The following is a 14,920-nucleotide window of genomic DNA, read 5'->3' on the forward strand; positions in this document are numbered from 1 at the left end:
CAAAAAGTCTCTTGGATTTGCGGAAAGAGGCGGTCCTTGAAACAGAAGGCCAATGCTCGCCTAATGTCTTAAGAGCTGGAGAGGCAGATAGTCAATAACAGGCAATGGAAAAAATGTAGGTAAATGATGGGTTGCTTAAGGTGGAATATAGAAACAACCTTTGGAACAAAAGAAACATTGGGATAAAGGGTGACCTTGTCCGGGTCAAATTGAAGAAAGGGAGGGTTGACTCTAAGAATCTTTAGAACACGGCCAAAGAGCCCGAAAAACCCACAACAACCATTAGATCCCGGCCATGAAAGCCTTCGCGAATAAATCAGAGAATGATTTCTTAAGCTTCTTTGGTTTGGACTGTTTGGACTGTACCAGAGAAGACTTTGGTACTGGTGTAGACTTTGGTGCCGAAGCACCTGTGGTAGACTTAGTGATGGACTTAGACTTAGATTTCAATTTTGCCAAAGTTGCAACCGAGGCTCTTGGGGAAACCGATTGAACCTGAGAAAGTGGTGCAGGTTCCATGGTTGGTATGGGGCAAAGGGAACGCTCCTACAAATAAGATCGTAGGCGTTGCTGCCTTAGCTTAAGTGCCTGTTTCGTAAACTTTGTACAAAAAGGGCAAGAAGCCGGTTGGTGAGCTTCATCCAAACAGAAAAGACAGGAATTGTGGCCGTCGATGAATGAGACTTTATTGGGGCATGAAGTGCACCGTTTAAATGCTCCAGAGGAGGCCATAAAAATGAAAAATAAAAAAGGGGATTAAAGGGGGCGGTGGCAGGAGGAAGAACAACAAAGGTTCTCACTATCCGAAGATCTCTAATGAGAAAATTCCTTTTTTTAATGCAGGAGGCAAATGCAGCTCATCTGAGAGAAGAAACTTCAGCGGCAGCAAAAAGGAACTGAGGCACTAGCCAGGATGGGCGGATCCTGTGCACTAGCGGGGCGGTCCTGGCGAATGAGTGTTAAACTCCAGAAGATTCCGGAAACCTCTGTGTAAGCGCAGATTAACCCATTAGTGTGCATTCACAGAGACCACGAAGAACAACATTAGACATGGGAGCTTCGTATTCTGGGTGATACGAATATGACACACACCACAGGTGCCATGGTGGTCCATTCCTGCCCCCCAGAACCAGCCTGGATCGCTCATTGGGTTCTTCGCAAAATGCACATCCAACAGCAATCACACTCGTGGAAGTAGTCCCGCCGGTGCTACCCCACCTCTCCCCTCAGCCAACCTCTCAGCAGTTGAGCGGGGAGGCTTGTCTTCCTGCCTCCTTACCAGAGTCGTCAGCGAGAAGCCTGATAAGTGGACTGGGCTGCTTCTGGGAGGTGGGAATGGACCGCCATGACACCTGTGATGCTGAGCTTTGTATTTGTATCCCCCAGGATACGAATACAAAACTCCCATGTCTAATCAAGATCTTTTCAAGGAATAATCTGGAAAAAAACCCACTGGACACACTTCCCAAACAATCTTCTGTGCTCCCCCGCTCCACAAATAGATTAGCACTATCACTGAAGGCTTCCAATCTGAAGCCTTTCTGGAAGAGGCTAATCCCATTGCAAATCTACTTTGGAAACTAGCTGTCCTTCCCCAGCAACTTTCAAAAATTATGAGGAGATCCTATATAAAGAATGATCTGTGCTGGGTTGTTATTTTCATTTATTACTGTACTCACACTTCAGAGCCAGGAAGATGTTGCTGTCTGATTTGTGCCGAGTAGAAAGCAAAAACAAGAATAACAACAACAAAAACCACCTACAGGAGATGGTATTTAGATTTAAGTCTTTTGTTGCCTGGAAAAACATGAATATAATCAGGGCACAGTCTGGCACATTAAGGGGAACAAATACTCCATCTAGATAAGCCTCCCGTAGATGAAGGAATTATTCAAGTTCAGTAAGGCCTTTTGATTGTCACAGCAGGAGCTTTTCATAGCTGTGACACTTTGCTAGTCATCTTGCTTTGTTCTGTAGTTGCTCTTCAGGACATGAAGATAGTTCTTCCTCCAGAAATCCTATTTTGCTTAAGCGTGCCTCAGTCACATATCATGAATGCTGGCATCAGCTCTAACCATAAGCATAGTTTTGTTCTTAGTTGGAAGAACATGCTTTCAAGAAAAAGCCATAGATTTATCTTTTCAAGTTAGCCAACAGCTAGACAACATGAATCGCATAATCTTACAAAAAAAACCTTATGTTTTAATATTGAGGAACATGGCCTGACAACCCTTTGCATTCATACTTCAAAACCTGGCTTTTGACACCCTTGGCAAATGATAGTGTATAGGATCCATAGTTTTCGTGCACAATATCCCTTTTACAATTAGTCTGGCCTATGCTTCTTAAGTGGTTTGTTAAACTTGGGACAGCTTTTTCTCATTCACATTTCCTGTAACTACAGCTCCTGTCTTATTGTTTACACATGATTTTCAGCACTTTCTGCGTGCCATGAAACAGCAGACTGCTGACTGCTCATTTATACTGCTTACCTACTTTTACTGAACAGCCAGCAGCTGAACTCTTACCTCTTGGAATCTCATATCTTGTCTCTTCTTGCTTTCTTGTAATATCGCATTAATATTATTTTAAATACTTACAGATTACCTGTAAGGGCCATATATCATTTAAAAGGCTGTTCATACAACAGTTGTATAAATGTACAAAATCAGTATAAATACCATTATGGACAATATTTATTTTAGTTTACATATAAATTGTCTAGTCTTCCTCCATGAGAACAACAGAAAGATGGGCAGAATGATGGCAACCAAAACCTGTTCCATTCACTGAGTTGTAATAATAACAATTTCCCTACCCTAGTGATTCTCATCCACTAGTTTGTGTACTACTGGTGGAACACGGAGGGAATCTGAGTTGGATGCTGGGCTTTCACAGAGGCCAAAATCTTGCTGACATGAATTTATACTGGTGGAAGCTGATTATGTCATCAGAAATTTTAATTTAAATTAGTTGAACATTAGGTTCCACGGTGGTCTAGGTTGTCTTCTTTTTGCCTTGAAGAAGCCTTCAGGAGGGATGTTTGGGGCAAAGGGAATTGCCACTTGGATTGCCAATTGCAGTCCCAATCCTGGCAGCAATTTTTGTTGATTAAAGAATTCTCCACCTATCCCCAAGCATCAAAAGGCTTCCGCAGGGCAAAATGGAGCCCTAGGAAGTCTTTGAACCTAAAACAGAGGGATAGGAAGTTGTTAATTAATTTAAATTACATTTTACCAGTGCTAGCTGATGATATCAACTTGTACCAGTGTAAATTTACACAGGAGGAGTTGCCCGATAATTGTGAACAATAATTGGCAATAGAAATATTATGAATGGATTATTTTTGTTTATTTTGCAAAGAAGTTGCAACAATACCAGTGCAATTTTAATTTCCTTAAAACATATTGTAATGTAAAATGATCAATAGCATAGCTAACTGTCTATACTTTTACCAGAAAAATTGCCTTTTTGTTTTTGTCATGGTGGAACCAAGGTTCTTTAACAGAGTGATTACAACCAGTGCTGTCTATCTTGTTGCCCCTTGCAGGTACCTAGTGTTATCATAACAGTTAATGGCCAAAATCTGATTGGGTTTCTGCTGTTCATGCAACCGTTGTGCACAGTTGTGCTGGCTAGTTATTGTGTGCTCAGACTGACTCTGGTTACACCCTCATTTGTGTGTGTGGCTACACAATAGACAAGAAAATTGCGAAGACCACCTGCACAATCTCCGCTATGCAGATGGTATTTTCCAACAGGATTTTGTGTTGTTCCGGACGAGCTTTGCAGCTATTATTGACGGCTAACATTCTGAGCTCATTTTGTCACAGGAGAGGCTGGTTCTCAGCCTAAGATCATTGGGAAATCAGCTTTTTAAAAAATACCCACTCTGTGAGAAGCATGAAAGACCCTTCCTCTGCATGCATTCTTCACTTTGAGAAGCCCTGCCCTGTGGCACTAAGGCCGGCATGAACTGATTATCTATCATTGCATTCCTTCACCAAAAACTGCAAAAAGAAAAAAAAATAAACTGCAGAGGGTGGGTAGCCAATGGGATTAATGTTGGTGAAGTGTTTCCTATGGTGCTAAGGCCAGCAGGCATTGGCTGGTATTTACTCCACCACAACAACAATCTGGAGCAAAAAAAGAAGGGAGCAGGAGGCAGACCTTCCTTCTAACCCCAGTGTAAACAGCAGCGGCTTGCTCCATGATGTTCTCCTCCCCCCCCTCGCCCAAAATCTGACAGCTGTCCTGATTTGATCTGGTTTTGCACCTTTATCTGATGAGAATACCCATCCAGATTTAGTTATAGCTTAGTTTATACTGTATCTTCTTTACAAAATCAACTTTAAAACCTGTCCTCTTGTTGGTAGAAAGGGTGCCTACAAATGTTACAAATAAATAAATAAACCATGACCATTGTTTAGTGTAGTAAATCACACTAGAGTGTACGCAATGACTCAATGGGAATTTGGTGAGTCAGTTCCATTGTAAGTTCCACTGATTTAAATGGGTCTACTCTAACTGTGGCTTACTGTGCTAAAGTAAGTTGCAGCTAGAGTAGGCCCACTTGAGTCAATTGAAGCTATGGAGGAACTGATTCCCAAATTCCCATTGAATCAATGTGTCTATTTGCATGAGATTTACTATACTAAGCAACAGGTTTTTGGCCCTGATAAGTGGATCCCCTATGGACTGTTTGGTTCGGCCCAGTGGGTGCAGAAATCATAGGAAGGAGATGTGATTCAAGACTTGAGCTGAGAAATGGAGAGAGGTGGAGAGGCAGAAAGTGCTGTTGTCTTGGAGGAGGAGAAGGCCCTTGCCATTTTGGCTTTGATGGTAAAATTTCAAAATCATTGTGCAGGAGGGGTACCTGAAGAGTGAATCCATGCTGTGATTTTATGTATTTGCATATGAATCTGTGTTTTATTTTATGGCTTTAGAGTCTGTACACTTGGAGCTGTTTGCTTTATCTGGGCTTTTGTTCTTATTTGGCTTCAAAAACATATTTTCATTCTTCCTTGTTTCCTCAAACAGCTCCCACTGAGGTGCTATTGGAAAGAACTTAGGGTGTACAAATTGTAGTAAAGTTTATGTTTGCAATACTCATTTAAAATATATACCAAAGAGTCTTACATAAGCAAAATTGTCATTGTTCATTAGGATATCACATCAGTGTATTCAATGAGAAGGAGGAAAAAAATAAAAATGTTACATTATGAGACTGTGCTTTCAAGTTTGAGTTTTTATAAATTCCTAAAAAAAAAAAAACCCTACTCATTAAAGGGCTGTATTAGGGCTGAGAAATGGATAGCCCTCAGAAGGTTTCAGCATTACAGCTTCCATCAATCCTTACTGCTGGTTATATTGGCCTAGGACAGATGGAAGATGCAGTGCAACAACATCAAGAAGACCACATATATCCCACAGAGCAGGAAAACATTGTTTCAACTACAAATCTCAGAATTCCTCCACCCAACATGACTGGGGATGAGTCTGGGAGTTATAATACAAATAAATAACACTGCTACATTCTGGTATCCCATTCCTGACATTCATGAAGAACATGTACGAGGGGGTGCTGATAAGTATTGAGATTTACCCAGAAGAAAATTGAGCTAGAAAGCTATAAATTGCAGAGTGTATTGGCCAATTTGTCTGTATTCAATGGTGCAAAAATCAACTACCTATGATTTTAACTTACCTTTCATACTCAGGTTAAAAGTGAACATGGCAGCACCTCCAGAAAACTTCAGTGTGGAAGAGCATAGGACCATAATCAAGTTCCTGTTTCTCCAAGGGAAAGGTGCAAAGCAGATCCATGATGAAATGTCACAAACTATGGGTGACAGTAGCCCTTCATATGCAACAGTTAAATGTCGGGTTGTCAATTTTAAAATTGGCCATTTTGGTGTTGAAAGCGAGAAACCCAGTGGAAGGCCTGTTTCTGTCTCTGTGCCTGCAAATGTGAAAGCCATCCATGACATGATCATGGAGGACCGCCGAATATCCGCCAAAAGTATTGCTATATATATGATAATATCATGTGAGAGAGCTGGTGCCATTATCCACAATGACTTGGAAATGAGAAAGCTGGCAGCAAAGTGGATCCCCAAACTTTTGACAACTGAACAAAAGAGGAAACGTGGAGTCATCGGTGGCTGTTTTGGAACATTTTGCAAGAAATGAGTCAGATTTCCTGGGCAAACTGGTAACTGATGATGAGACATGGATCTACTGTTATGATCCTGAGACAAAGGAACAGTCTAAGGAATGGACGCACAGTGGTTCCCCCCCAAGCCAAAGAAGTTCCGAGTGCAAAGGTCAGTGCAGAAGCAAATGGCAACAGTTTTTGGGGATAAGAAGGGAGTTCTGCTGGTGGACTACCTCCAACAGGGTTCAACCATCAATGCAAAATATTACTGTGCTTTATTGATGAAGTTGAGGCAAAACATCAAGGAAAAATATTGAGGAAAGCTCTCCAAAGGTTTCATTCTGTTCCATGACAATGCCTCGTCACACATTGCAGGTGAAACAGTGGCAAAACTGACGTCCTTTGGCTTTCAAGTGATGCCCCATCCATCCTATTCTCCCGACCTGGCTCCTTCTGACTATTATCTGTTCCCCAAACTCCAAAACACATAAAGGGACAACGATTTGGGAGTGTTCTGGAGGCAACTAATGCTGCAAATGAGTGGTTACACCAGCAGTCAGAAGAATTTTATTTGCAGGAACTTAAGAAGCTGCAGGACAGATGTCGCAAGTGCATTGACTTCCTGGGGGAATATGTAGAATAGTGTGGCAGTTACAGCTTCCTAGCTCAATTTTTTCTGGGAAAGGCTCAATACTTATCAGCACACCATCGTAAAGAACCTTGCATTTGATAGATATTTGTATCAGAAAAAAAGGTCACTAACATTTGTTCCTACCTGGGAGAATCTATTCCACTGTCTCCTGTGATGCTGTGGTTCCCTGTTCCTTCCAAGTGATTTTGCTCATGCTGGGCTCTCTGTTCGAAAACGGTAGCATCGTTTGTGCTATCAAGTGCCCGCTGCTTTATTTCAAAGTTTGCCTTAATTTCCCAGCATTTTGGTGACTGTGTGAAAGGTGCTGATTTCCCACCCAATTCATTTATTGACTTCTGCCAAATTCTGGTCTCTGCTTCATGAACGTCATAGAAGGCAAATGCACAGGGTTCAGTCATAGCTGATGTCTGCTCATGATCGTAATCATCCCCTTCCTCGTCACGGTTTTTGTAAGCAAACTCAGGTACCTGTTGGCACACACAACCTTCTCCTTCAAGGTTCATGTTCGGATACTCCTGTAAGCTATCCTTTGAGCTAATAAATTCATTTTTTTCCTGCTTGCCCTTATCAGCCTCATCCAGATCAGTTCTGCATCCTGGGAAACTGGTTCTGTTTCCTAAAACTCTAGGACTTGTCTCTTGCTCTGTGCTGCTCCACTTCCCTGTATCTGGAGAACTGCATGGGACTTGAATGGTCTGTAACTTGGACAACTCCCCATGTCGTTTTTGTTCATCATCATGATACACAGAACTGCAAGCATCCCCATTATCCATTTTCTGACCCAGAATCTCTTCATCACAAATGAATCCTTTACACTGTGAATTAAAAGATTCGAGCCATTTACTAGTATTATCAGAGTCTAGTTCACTCTTTAAATGATTATTTTTCCTATGAGCAACAGTATTTTCGGGTTGGTTAAATTGCTGAGAAGTATCTGCTTCACTGGGAAGACAAACGTTTTGCAGATGATCTGAATTTTGACCCAGCAAGTTGTAAACACCCGTTAGTTTGCACTGGTAGGTATGGCTGGAATTCTGTGTATACTTCTTTTCTATTCCTCCAATGTCAGGAACCACCTGGACCTTCACCGCATGTGGTGGTTTTGCCCCTCCATGCAAATTATGTTTACAATTTTCCCTTTCTCTCCAGTATTTGCTATCCGCTTGTGAAACGTGGCACTGGGAGCAGTTTAGCTGTTTCTTTTTGTCTGCTTCAACATCATATTTGGCAGCAAATGATTGTTTGGCTTTACAGTGTGCAGTTCTTGAGGAATCCAAAGACTGGGACCTTCGAGAAGTCATCTCTGATCTAGGAGTTCTGGACTTTCTGTCACATTTTTTCTGACTTTTACGTTCTTTTGTTGACTTATTTCCTCTACATGGAATATCTTGAAATGGATTGTTAATTTCTCTTTTGTATATAAAGTGTGATGTGGTGTCTACTGCATCCTCACAAAACGGTTTACTGCAAACTGTAGCTTCATTTGTAGTACAGGAGAATGGATGTTCAACAGTGTTATCCAGTTTGCCATGTACTGGAATGAGCTCATTACTTTTAAATTCTTTCTTTGCCTTGGGGATCTGTTTTTCTTTGTTAGAATGGATTTTCCTATAATGCTTTGCAGGCTTATTTTGTTTTTTCTGGGTGCATCCCTTAGAAACATGTTTGTGCTTCATTGTCAACACTTCTGTAGACGTTCCTTTACTTATATATTTCTTCTGTTCCTCTATCTTCTGCATCAGTACAGTGTGTTTATTTAAGTTGTCCACAGTTAGTACAGGGTTGATGCGCTTGATAATTTCATGTTCAACATCACGTGGAATGTTATCTAAATTATCTTCATCCCTGACTGGCCATTCTTCAGGAGGAAACTGGGCAGAAAATGAAGAGTGCACTTTTTTAGGTTTTCCTTTCTTTGAAGTGTTACGCCAGAAAAGGCTAAGCCCAAATTTTTTCACTTTCTCCTTTTCCTTCATTAACTGTCCAGAGTGAGCAGTTTCACAAGAATGGTTGCCAGCAGATGTATCACAGGCTGGTTTTTGAACAGAGAATCTGGATTCACATGATCCCTTTTGACTTTTCCCCTTAGATTTTTGCCTAACTAACTGAGGAAATCTTTTTTCACCTCCTATGATGTGCTCAAGGAAACAGTGACAGGACCTGCAGTGAGATGCGGCAGGCAAATTGTCTTGCTCAGGTTCAGCATCCTCCATGCTGACAAGATACGTGACAGAAGCCTCTGGAGGGCAACTATCTTCCAGCAGGACTCTCTTGTTGATCCACATATCATTATTGGAGATAAAATAGGTGTTAGGGGTCACTATGAAGTATCCTTCTCCAGTGTGATATATTTTCCGTTCTTTAATTAACAATCCAAGTGTGCTGTAGAGAATATCATGTGTAGGAGTTGCAATACCTACAACAGTAAGAATGAGAGCATATTCAATTCTGTAATATAGTCAGTATACAAAGTACTTTCGCTGCCTTATCACTTTGAGGCCCACAATAAATGTATGTGGTAATCAAGGTGGATTTGATTTAAATCTATTCAATTTAAATAATGAATCAAATCAATAGTATTTTATATTTTTAAAATATTATTTACATTTTTAAAATCTTTTTTTTTTTTGAAATTTAATTTGGATTTTTTAACAAAATGCTTACTGACTAACAATTTAAATCAAATCCACCCTCGTGGTAAATCATTTATACAGCACATTCTTATATGTGTTTTTAAGTAAATGCCATTAATGGGGCTTACTCCCAAGTAAGCGTGCATAGGTCTGAACACTTAATCTCTTTACAAATGGGAAAATGAGACTGAAAGCTGATGAATTAATCAGCCAAGGCCAAATGCAGCCATGGCTGCACGGGGAGATTAGAATAACCAGATCATGAACAGGCCATCAGGAACTTCTGCAGCTAGAAACACACTGCTATAGGAAATATAGCATAAGATTTGTATCTTTTACTATTAAGCACACAGACTCATTTTTTACAAAAAAAATCATCTTGAACAAAAGAACATCACAGAGCCGATACTGTAGTGGCTGGAGTGTTGGAGACAACTCAGAAGACCTGGGTTTAAATCCTCACTTAGCTGTGAAATGGAACTGGGCCAGTCAGTTTCTTAACCTGCCCCACTTCACAAGGTTGAGGATAAAGTTGGAGAAGCTTCTTGGTGGAAAGGTCGAATAAAAATGCAACAAGCAAGCAAACAATCATTATCACTTGTAAACAGCTCACCTGACTTTACCATTGGCAGTGTGAGATGGATATCTTAGGCAGCTGGCTTGGAGATCCATTAAGAGGCTGCAAGATTGTATTTTTCCATAAGGAAAAATGTTGTATTTTCTTACTGGCGTGTAAATATACAAGCAACTGGATTTGAGAGTAATTTCATTTAGTTCAATGCAACTTTGCTTTTAGAAGTTAGTTTTGAAGACATAAATTAACCAAGTAAAACTGAAAGAAAAATTATCTTATCCTACTCCATCTTTAGAATAGATGAAGAGCTGTGTTTTTTAATGGTAGATACTGTGTCTGAAGCAGAAAAAATGACATAATCTCTAAATTCTGCCCCCAGAAGCATCAGGTTGCTTCATGCTGAAGCCAGTTGCTAATATGTATGCATGTAAAATCATTGGCAGTTTCAGGTTGGGAGTGGCCCACCACAACATTTTTGAGTAAGACACCCCATGGCCTGCTCAGAATACATATGGCCCTATGCAAGCTCAGTATCCACTAACAGTGAACAGATATGGCTTGTTGTATAACCAAAATGGCACCATCTATGAACCAATGAGAGATATTCACAAGCTCAGACCAACCCCAAGTTTGCAGAAGCATCAAAAAATGATACAGCAAAATTAAGAGATGGCAAACCCTCAGAACAATGAAGACTGGCATGTTCAATGGTGACAGAATGCTATCTCACTGTTATGAGGGAAAATGAGGGACAGGTAGTATGGAATATCCTGGAGGAGAGCATGACTAGCTGAAAAGCTGGACGGGAAATCAGATGTGCCATGATTTGTTTCTGGTGCCATTTGAATTGTATGGATCTATAGACTTTTATTCTGTAACAGAGGTTGGCAGCATACAGAGCATGAGGTGCAGGCATCCCTAACCTGTTTTTGTGGCTCCAAACCAATGCAGGACCCTATCACAAGATTTTTCATTTATATATATATATATTAGCAAGGCATAGGTTCTAGTCTTAGGAAAAGGGTACTTCTCTCTCTCTTTCTCTTTCCCGTTAAAGAAAAACTATTTTTGCTGAGGACATAGCCAATGTAAGACACCAGGGCATCAAAACTGGGGCCCAGATCCCCCAGCATTGCTCACTCTGTCTTCCTTTAATGCTAAATACAGGATATTTTCTCTAGTGAGACAGTAGGGGGAAGCAAATACACACTCAAAATCATGAAAGGCAGCAAGAAACTTGATGGCAGCAATGACATCTAGGTGGAAGGCTTCTGCTTTGTGGGACATATTGACAGACTACTCAGTTATTATCTCAGTAATCCTCACAATAGGGCTACCAGCAAGCATAAAACAGAGATATCTTCTCAGTTCTTTGGGACTCCATGATTCCACACCATCCACTACAGAAATTACTGAACCATTCATTTTTAGTATATAAGCAACAGAACAAAAAAAAAAAGATATCTTCACCATCAGCTTCCCCCATTATTAATTTTATATTAGCAGCAGATCTTTCAACTGTGAAAAACCTATTGTACTGGAATAAAGCAAACTGGAATAAAGAATTTGTTGTACACCTACATTTGCTGCCAAAAATCTGTACTGAGGTCCAGGAGTGGAAGAGATGACATCCAGCTCAGGGTGCTAGCAAAAACACTTGTGACTGGACAGTGATGGGCGCATATATGCCTTTTAAAAGATGCACCAATGAACTGGATGCTCATGGACCAAAAATGATTTGTCAGTGAACAATCCTGGGTGCGATTCCTCCACAGTTGCTGGGAGGGAGAGGCGGGCTCCTCCAACCTGTTTGAATACAACACCCCTACCAAATGATAGCCCTATATGATAGCTGAGTATGATTTATCCTCATATTGCAGTTGGACTGAAACAGAAATAAAAGTTTGTTTCAAACAAGTTCATTGCAGAATTAAGACTTGATCCAGAACCTCTTGGCTCTCAGTTGAACTTTCTCAATCAATACATTATACTGTCTCCCACTAAAGTATGAGAAACAGAATTGTGAGTAAAACCTCGTGGAATGTACTCAAAGCTATCTTCTTTGGTCTCAGCAGCCTTTTTGTTAATGAGCCTGTCCACCCTGGGAAATTTGGTGTGGTCTTGTCCACACTTAAAAATTTCTTAAGTGCAATCTATTTCATCTCTCACTTACGCAATCCTATTGTTCATATTGGAGATATTGTGCCACATTGGAGATATTGATCCTCTTCTCTCATGCTACTGATCCATACAAAGCAAGAGTTACCAGGTTTACTCACAAGTAAGGAGGCAGCAGCAACTGCAGCCAAGCCAAGGGGAAAACACTGAGATGGACATTGGAGAGACAGAAGGGAGGTTAACCCTCCCCCCCTTTTTTTTCCTGCAGCCTTTCTCCTCAGCTGGGATTCTGCTGGGGCTGCACTGGCTTGTGGGGTGGAGCCCAAGGGACATAACCTCCTTCCCTGCCCTTCCTCTCAGATCGTCTTCAGGGGTGACTTTTTTGTTCCTTAAAAGAGTAAGTGGCATAATGAAATGGCAATGCATCAGCCTGGCATGGTTTTAGAATTTCACTGCCTTGGTTATATTACAAATAAATAGAGGAGGGGACTTCTCCACTCCTCTCTTTTAATGCCACAGCCCACCTAATATATCACAGGGTTGTCACCTCAGTGTGAAAGTACCTGTCCACAAAGACAAAACAAAGAGCTACTTTTCAGTTCAATGAATTGTGCCAAAAAGACTGCATGCCCTAGCCCTGTGCCAGTGTGGGACAGCTCTTAAAGGGGAAGAATGAATCATTCTAAGTAGAACACAAGCAGACAAGGTCTTTTTTGTTTAGTGCCAGAGTGCCATCAGGGTTCCCTGTACCAGGAGCCCCCAACCCCTGGTCCACAGACTGGAACCGGGCCACAGGAGTGGCAAGCAGGAGGGTATTACTTATTGTCCCTTCCCCCGCTCCACACCAAATATCCAGCATCTTGCCCAGGCACTCATTACTAGAAAGAGCAGGAGTGGGTGGAGAAGACTCTACTCACTGAAACAAATGAATGAGTCAATCAGGAAACGACTCAAAACTGTGACTGATCCCTTGGGGTGTTCTGTCCCTTGGATGTGGGGCCAAAGAACACCCCTCCATTCCATAGGTGGGGCCTTTCTGGAAGTTCATTCTTTCATGCCCATAAGGAGAAAAGCAAGCAATGGTGTCACCTCCAAACCCGCCATCCGCAAGAGAGGGATTGCCTGGCTTTTTCGTATTCCCTTCCCAAGTGGGCTCGTGAGCTTCCAGCCTTCTCTTGCAACATGCGCACTGAATGGAAGAGGTCAGCGGCCAGGTGCTTGTGGAGAATGTGGAGCTCCATTGGTACCACCATTTCTAATTCTTTCAAGGATGCCCTGCGCACCCACCCACGCACAAAGATACAGCCGCCGCTGCTCCCCCCACCCCAAACCGGTCTGCGATTCAAAAACTGTTGGGGACCACTGCCCTATATCATAACTATATGCCAGTGTGGACAGGCTAATTGTTTTTCTCCAGTGCATTCGGATATACCAGTGAGTGCAGAAAGACCTTCCAGAGAGGGAAAATCTGCTTCTGCTATTCTTCAGGAGGAAAGACCCATTCTGCTCGAAGGTGGACTTAGAACACTGTCAAGACATCACCAAACAAGGCCACTGCCTTCGTGTGATCCAGCTCCCATTATTTCACTGGACCTGACAAGGATGAACAGAACACCCCAATATCCTTGCCACTTTGGTCATAGGTCCAATTAAGTGAGGGTGTATTTGAAAAACGGGAGGAGAGTATTTGTAACTTAGCAATGTGCCTGTTGTTGTAACAGGAGGGGAATCCCTTATGAGAAGCCCTGGGTGCACCTCTGCCTGCTCTGTGATGCAGATACATAAAGCACATCTGCGTCAGACTCTGAAACATCAGGGGAGGAAAGCGGCTTTCTTTTGTATTACTGCCTCCATTGCTGGGTTTCCACATTATTAACTTTATGCTCTGATGTTTAACATAATCCCCACTCCTCCATTAATTTGCTTGACTACTAAAACCCCTATTTGCAATGCAAAGCAAGTTAGAACAATTAGGCTCTAGGATTTACAGAGGCAATTCCAATTACTTTCCAATTCCGAGAGCACTGCATTCTTTCACTTGGCTCGATGCAAACCTTCCAAGCTGAATGTTTATATTAAGTGTCAGCAGCCCATGATTTAACAGATTACCTGGGTAATGTTTCCCCAGCTGATCCAGTAAGGTTTCCTGTGTAACAGTAATATGAGCCGCATTCATATCAGATATAGTGCAACACAAGACTTCTGCCAAAGGAACAAACTGGGATTGTGAAATAGGATTCATGTGCACTGGAGAGACATCACCTAAAAGGAGCACAGAAGGGAGAAGAAAAAAAAATCAAATTAGCTCTCTGTTCTTTTAAGTCATGTCTTTTTTTTTCTTTCCTTTTTTGGGGGGCAGCTGCCCTTTCAAAATTCAAAATTAATTCTTTAAAGTTAATTGGAGAGAGGTGGCTATATGATGGCTCTGGTAACATAAAAGTCATTTTGGCAACCGGGCCCAAAATGTTATCCCTATTTGTTTTAAAAGCACAGAATAGCCCTGAAGAAGTTTTTAGAACAGATCATTGTGCTCTGTTGCTTTGTTTTTGGTATTGATTTCCTTCATCACTTTTCATATAATAGTTTAATTCTCTTTTAATATTTGTATACTTACTGTTTTTAGCTTTTAAATATTGTCTTTTAATTATGCAAGCTGCTTTGAGCCCTTTTTAAGGAGAAAGGTGGGGTAAACATATTTTAAACAAACAAACAAATACTTGAAATCTCCACTGGCATGTGTGTTTGTTAATCTTTGGAAGTAAAAAAAGGAACCCTACCATTTCCTG

At 41.3% G+C, this 14,920-nt stretch overlaps 1 protein-coding gene across 2 annotated transcripts in view; it reads right to left on the reverse strand.

Moving 5' to 3' along the window:
* The window catches only part of STOX1 (storkhead box 1), a 46,124-nt gene that overhangs the window by 2,759 nt on the left and 28,445 nt on the right, over positions 1-14,920 (reverse strand). Inside the window, exons 2-3 of one of the 2 annotated variants that reach the window (XR_013543811.1) lie at positions 14,244-14,396; positions 5,708-9,225 (exon numbers count right to left, since the gene is read on the reverse strand). Coding sequence is in view for 1 of the 2 variants with exons in the window: in XM_020807994.3 (XP_020663653.3) it covers positions 6,933-9,225; positions 14,244-14,396 (2,446 nt within the window). In the remaining variant the exon portion in view is untranslated. The remainder of the gene's footprint in view (positions 1-5,707; positions 9,226-14,243; positions 14,397-14,920) is intronic. The other variant, XM_020807994.3, reaches the window with a different exon arrangement.

The sequence above is a fragment of the Pogona vitticeps genome, chromosome 3 (assembly GCF_051106095.1).
Source record: "Pogona vitticeps strain Pit_001003342236 chromosome 3, PviZW2.1, whole genome shotgun sequence".
NCBI classification, from domain to species: domain Eukaryota; kingdom Metazoa; phylum Chordata; class Lepidosauria; order Squamata; family Agamidae; genus Pogona; species Pogona vitticeps.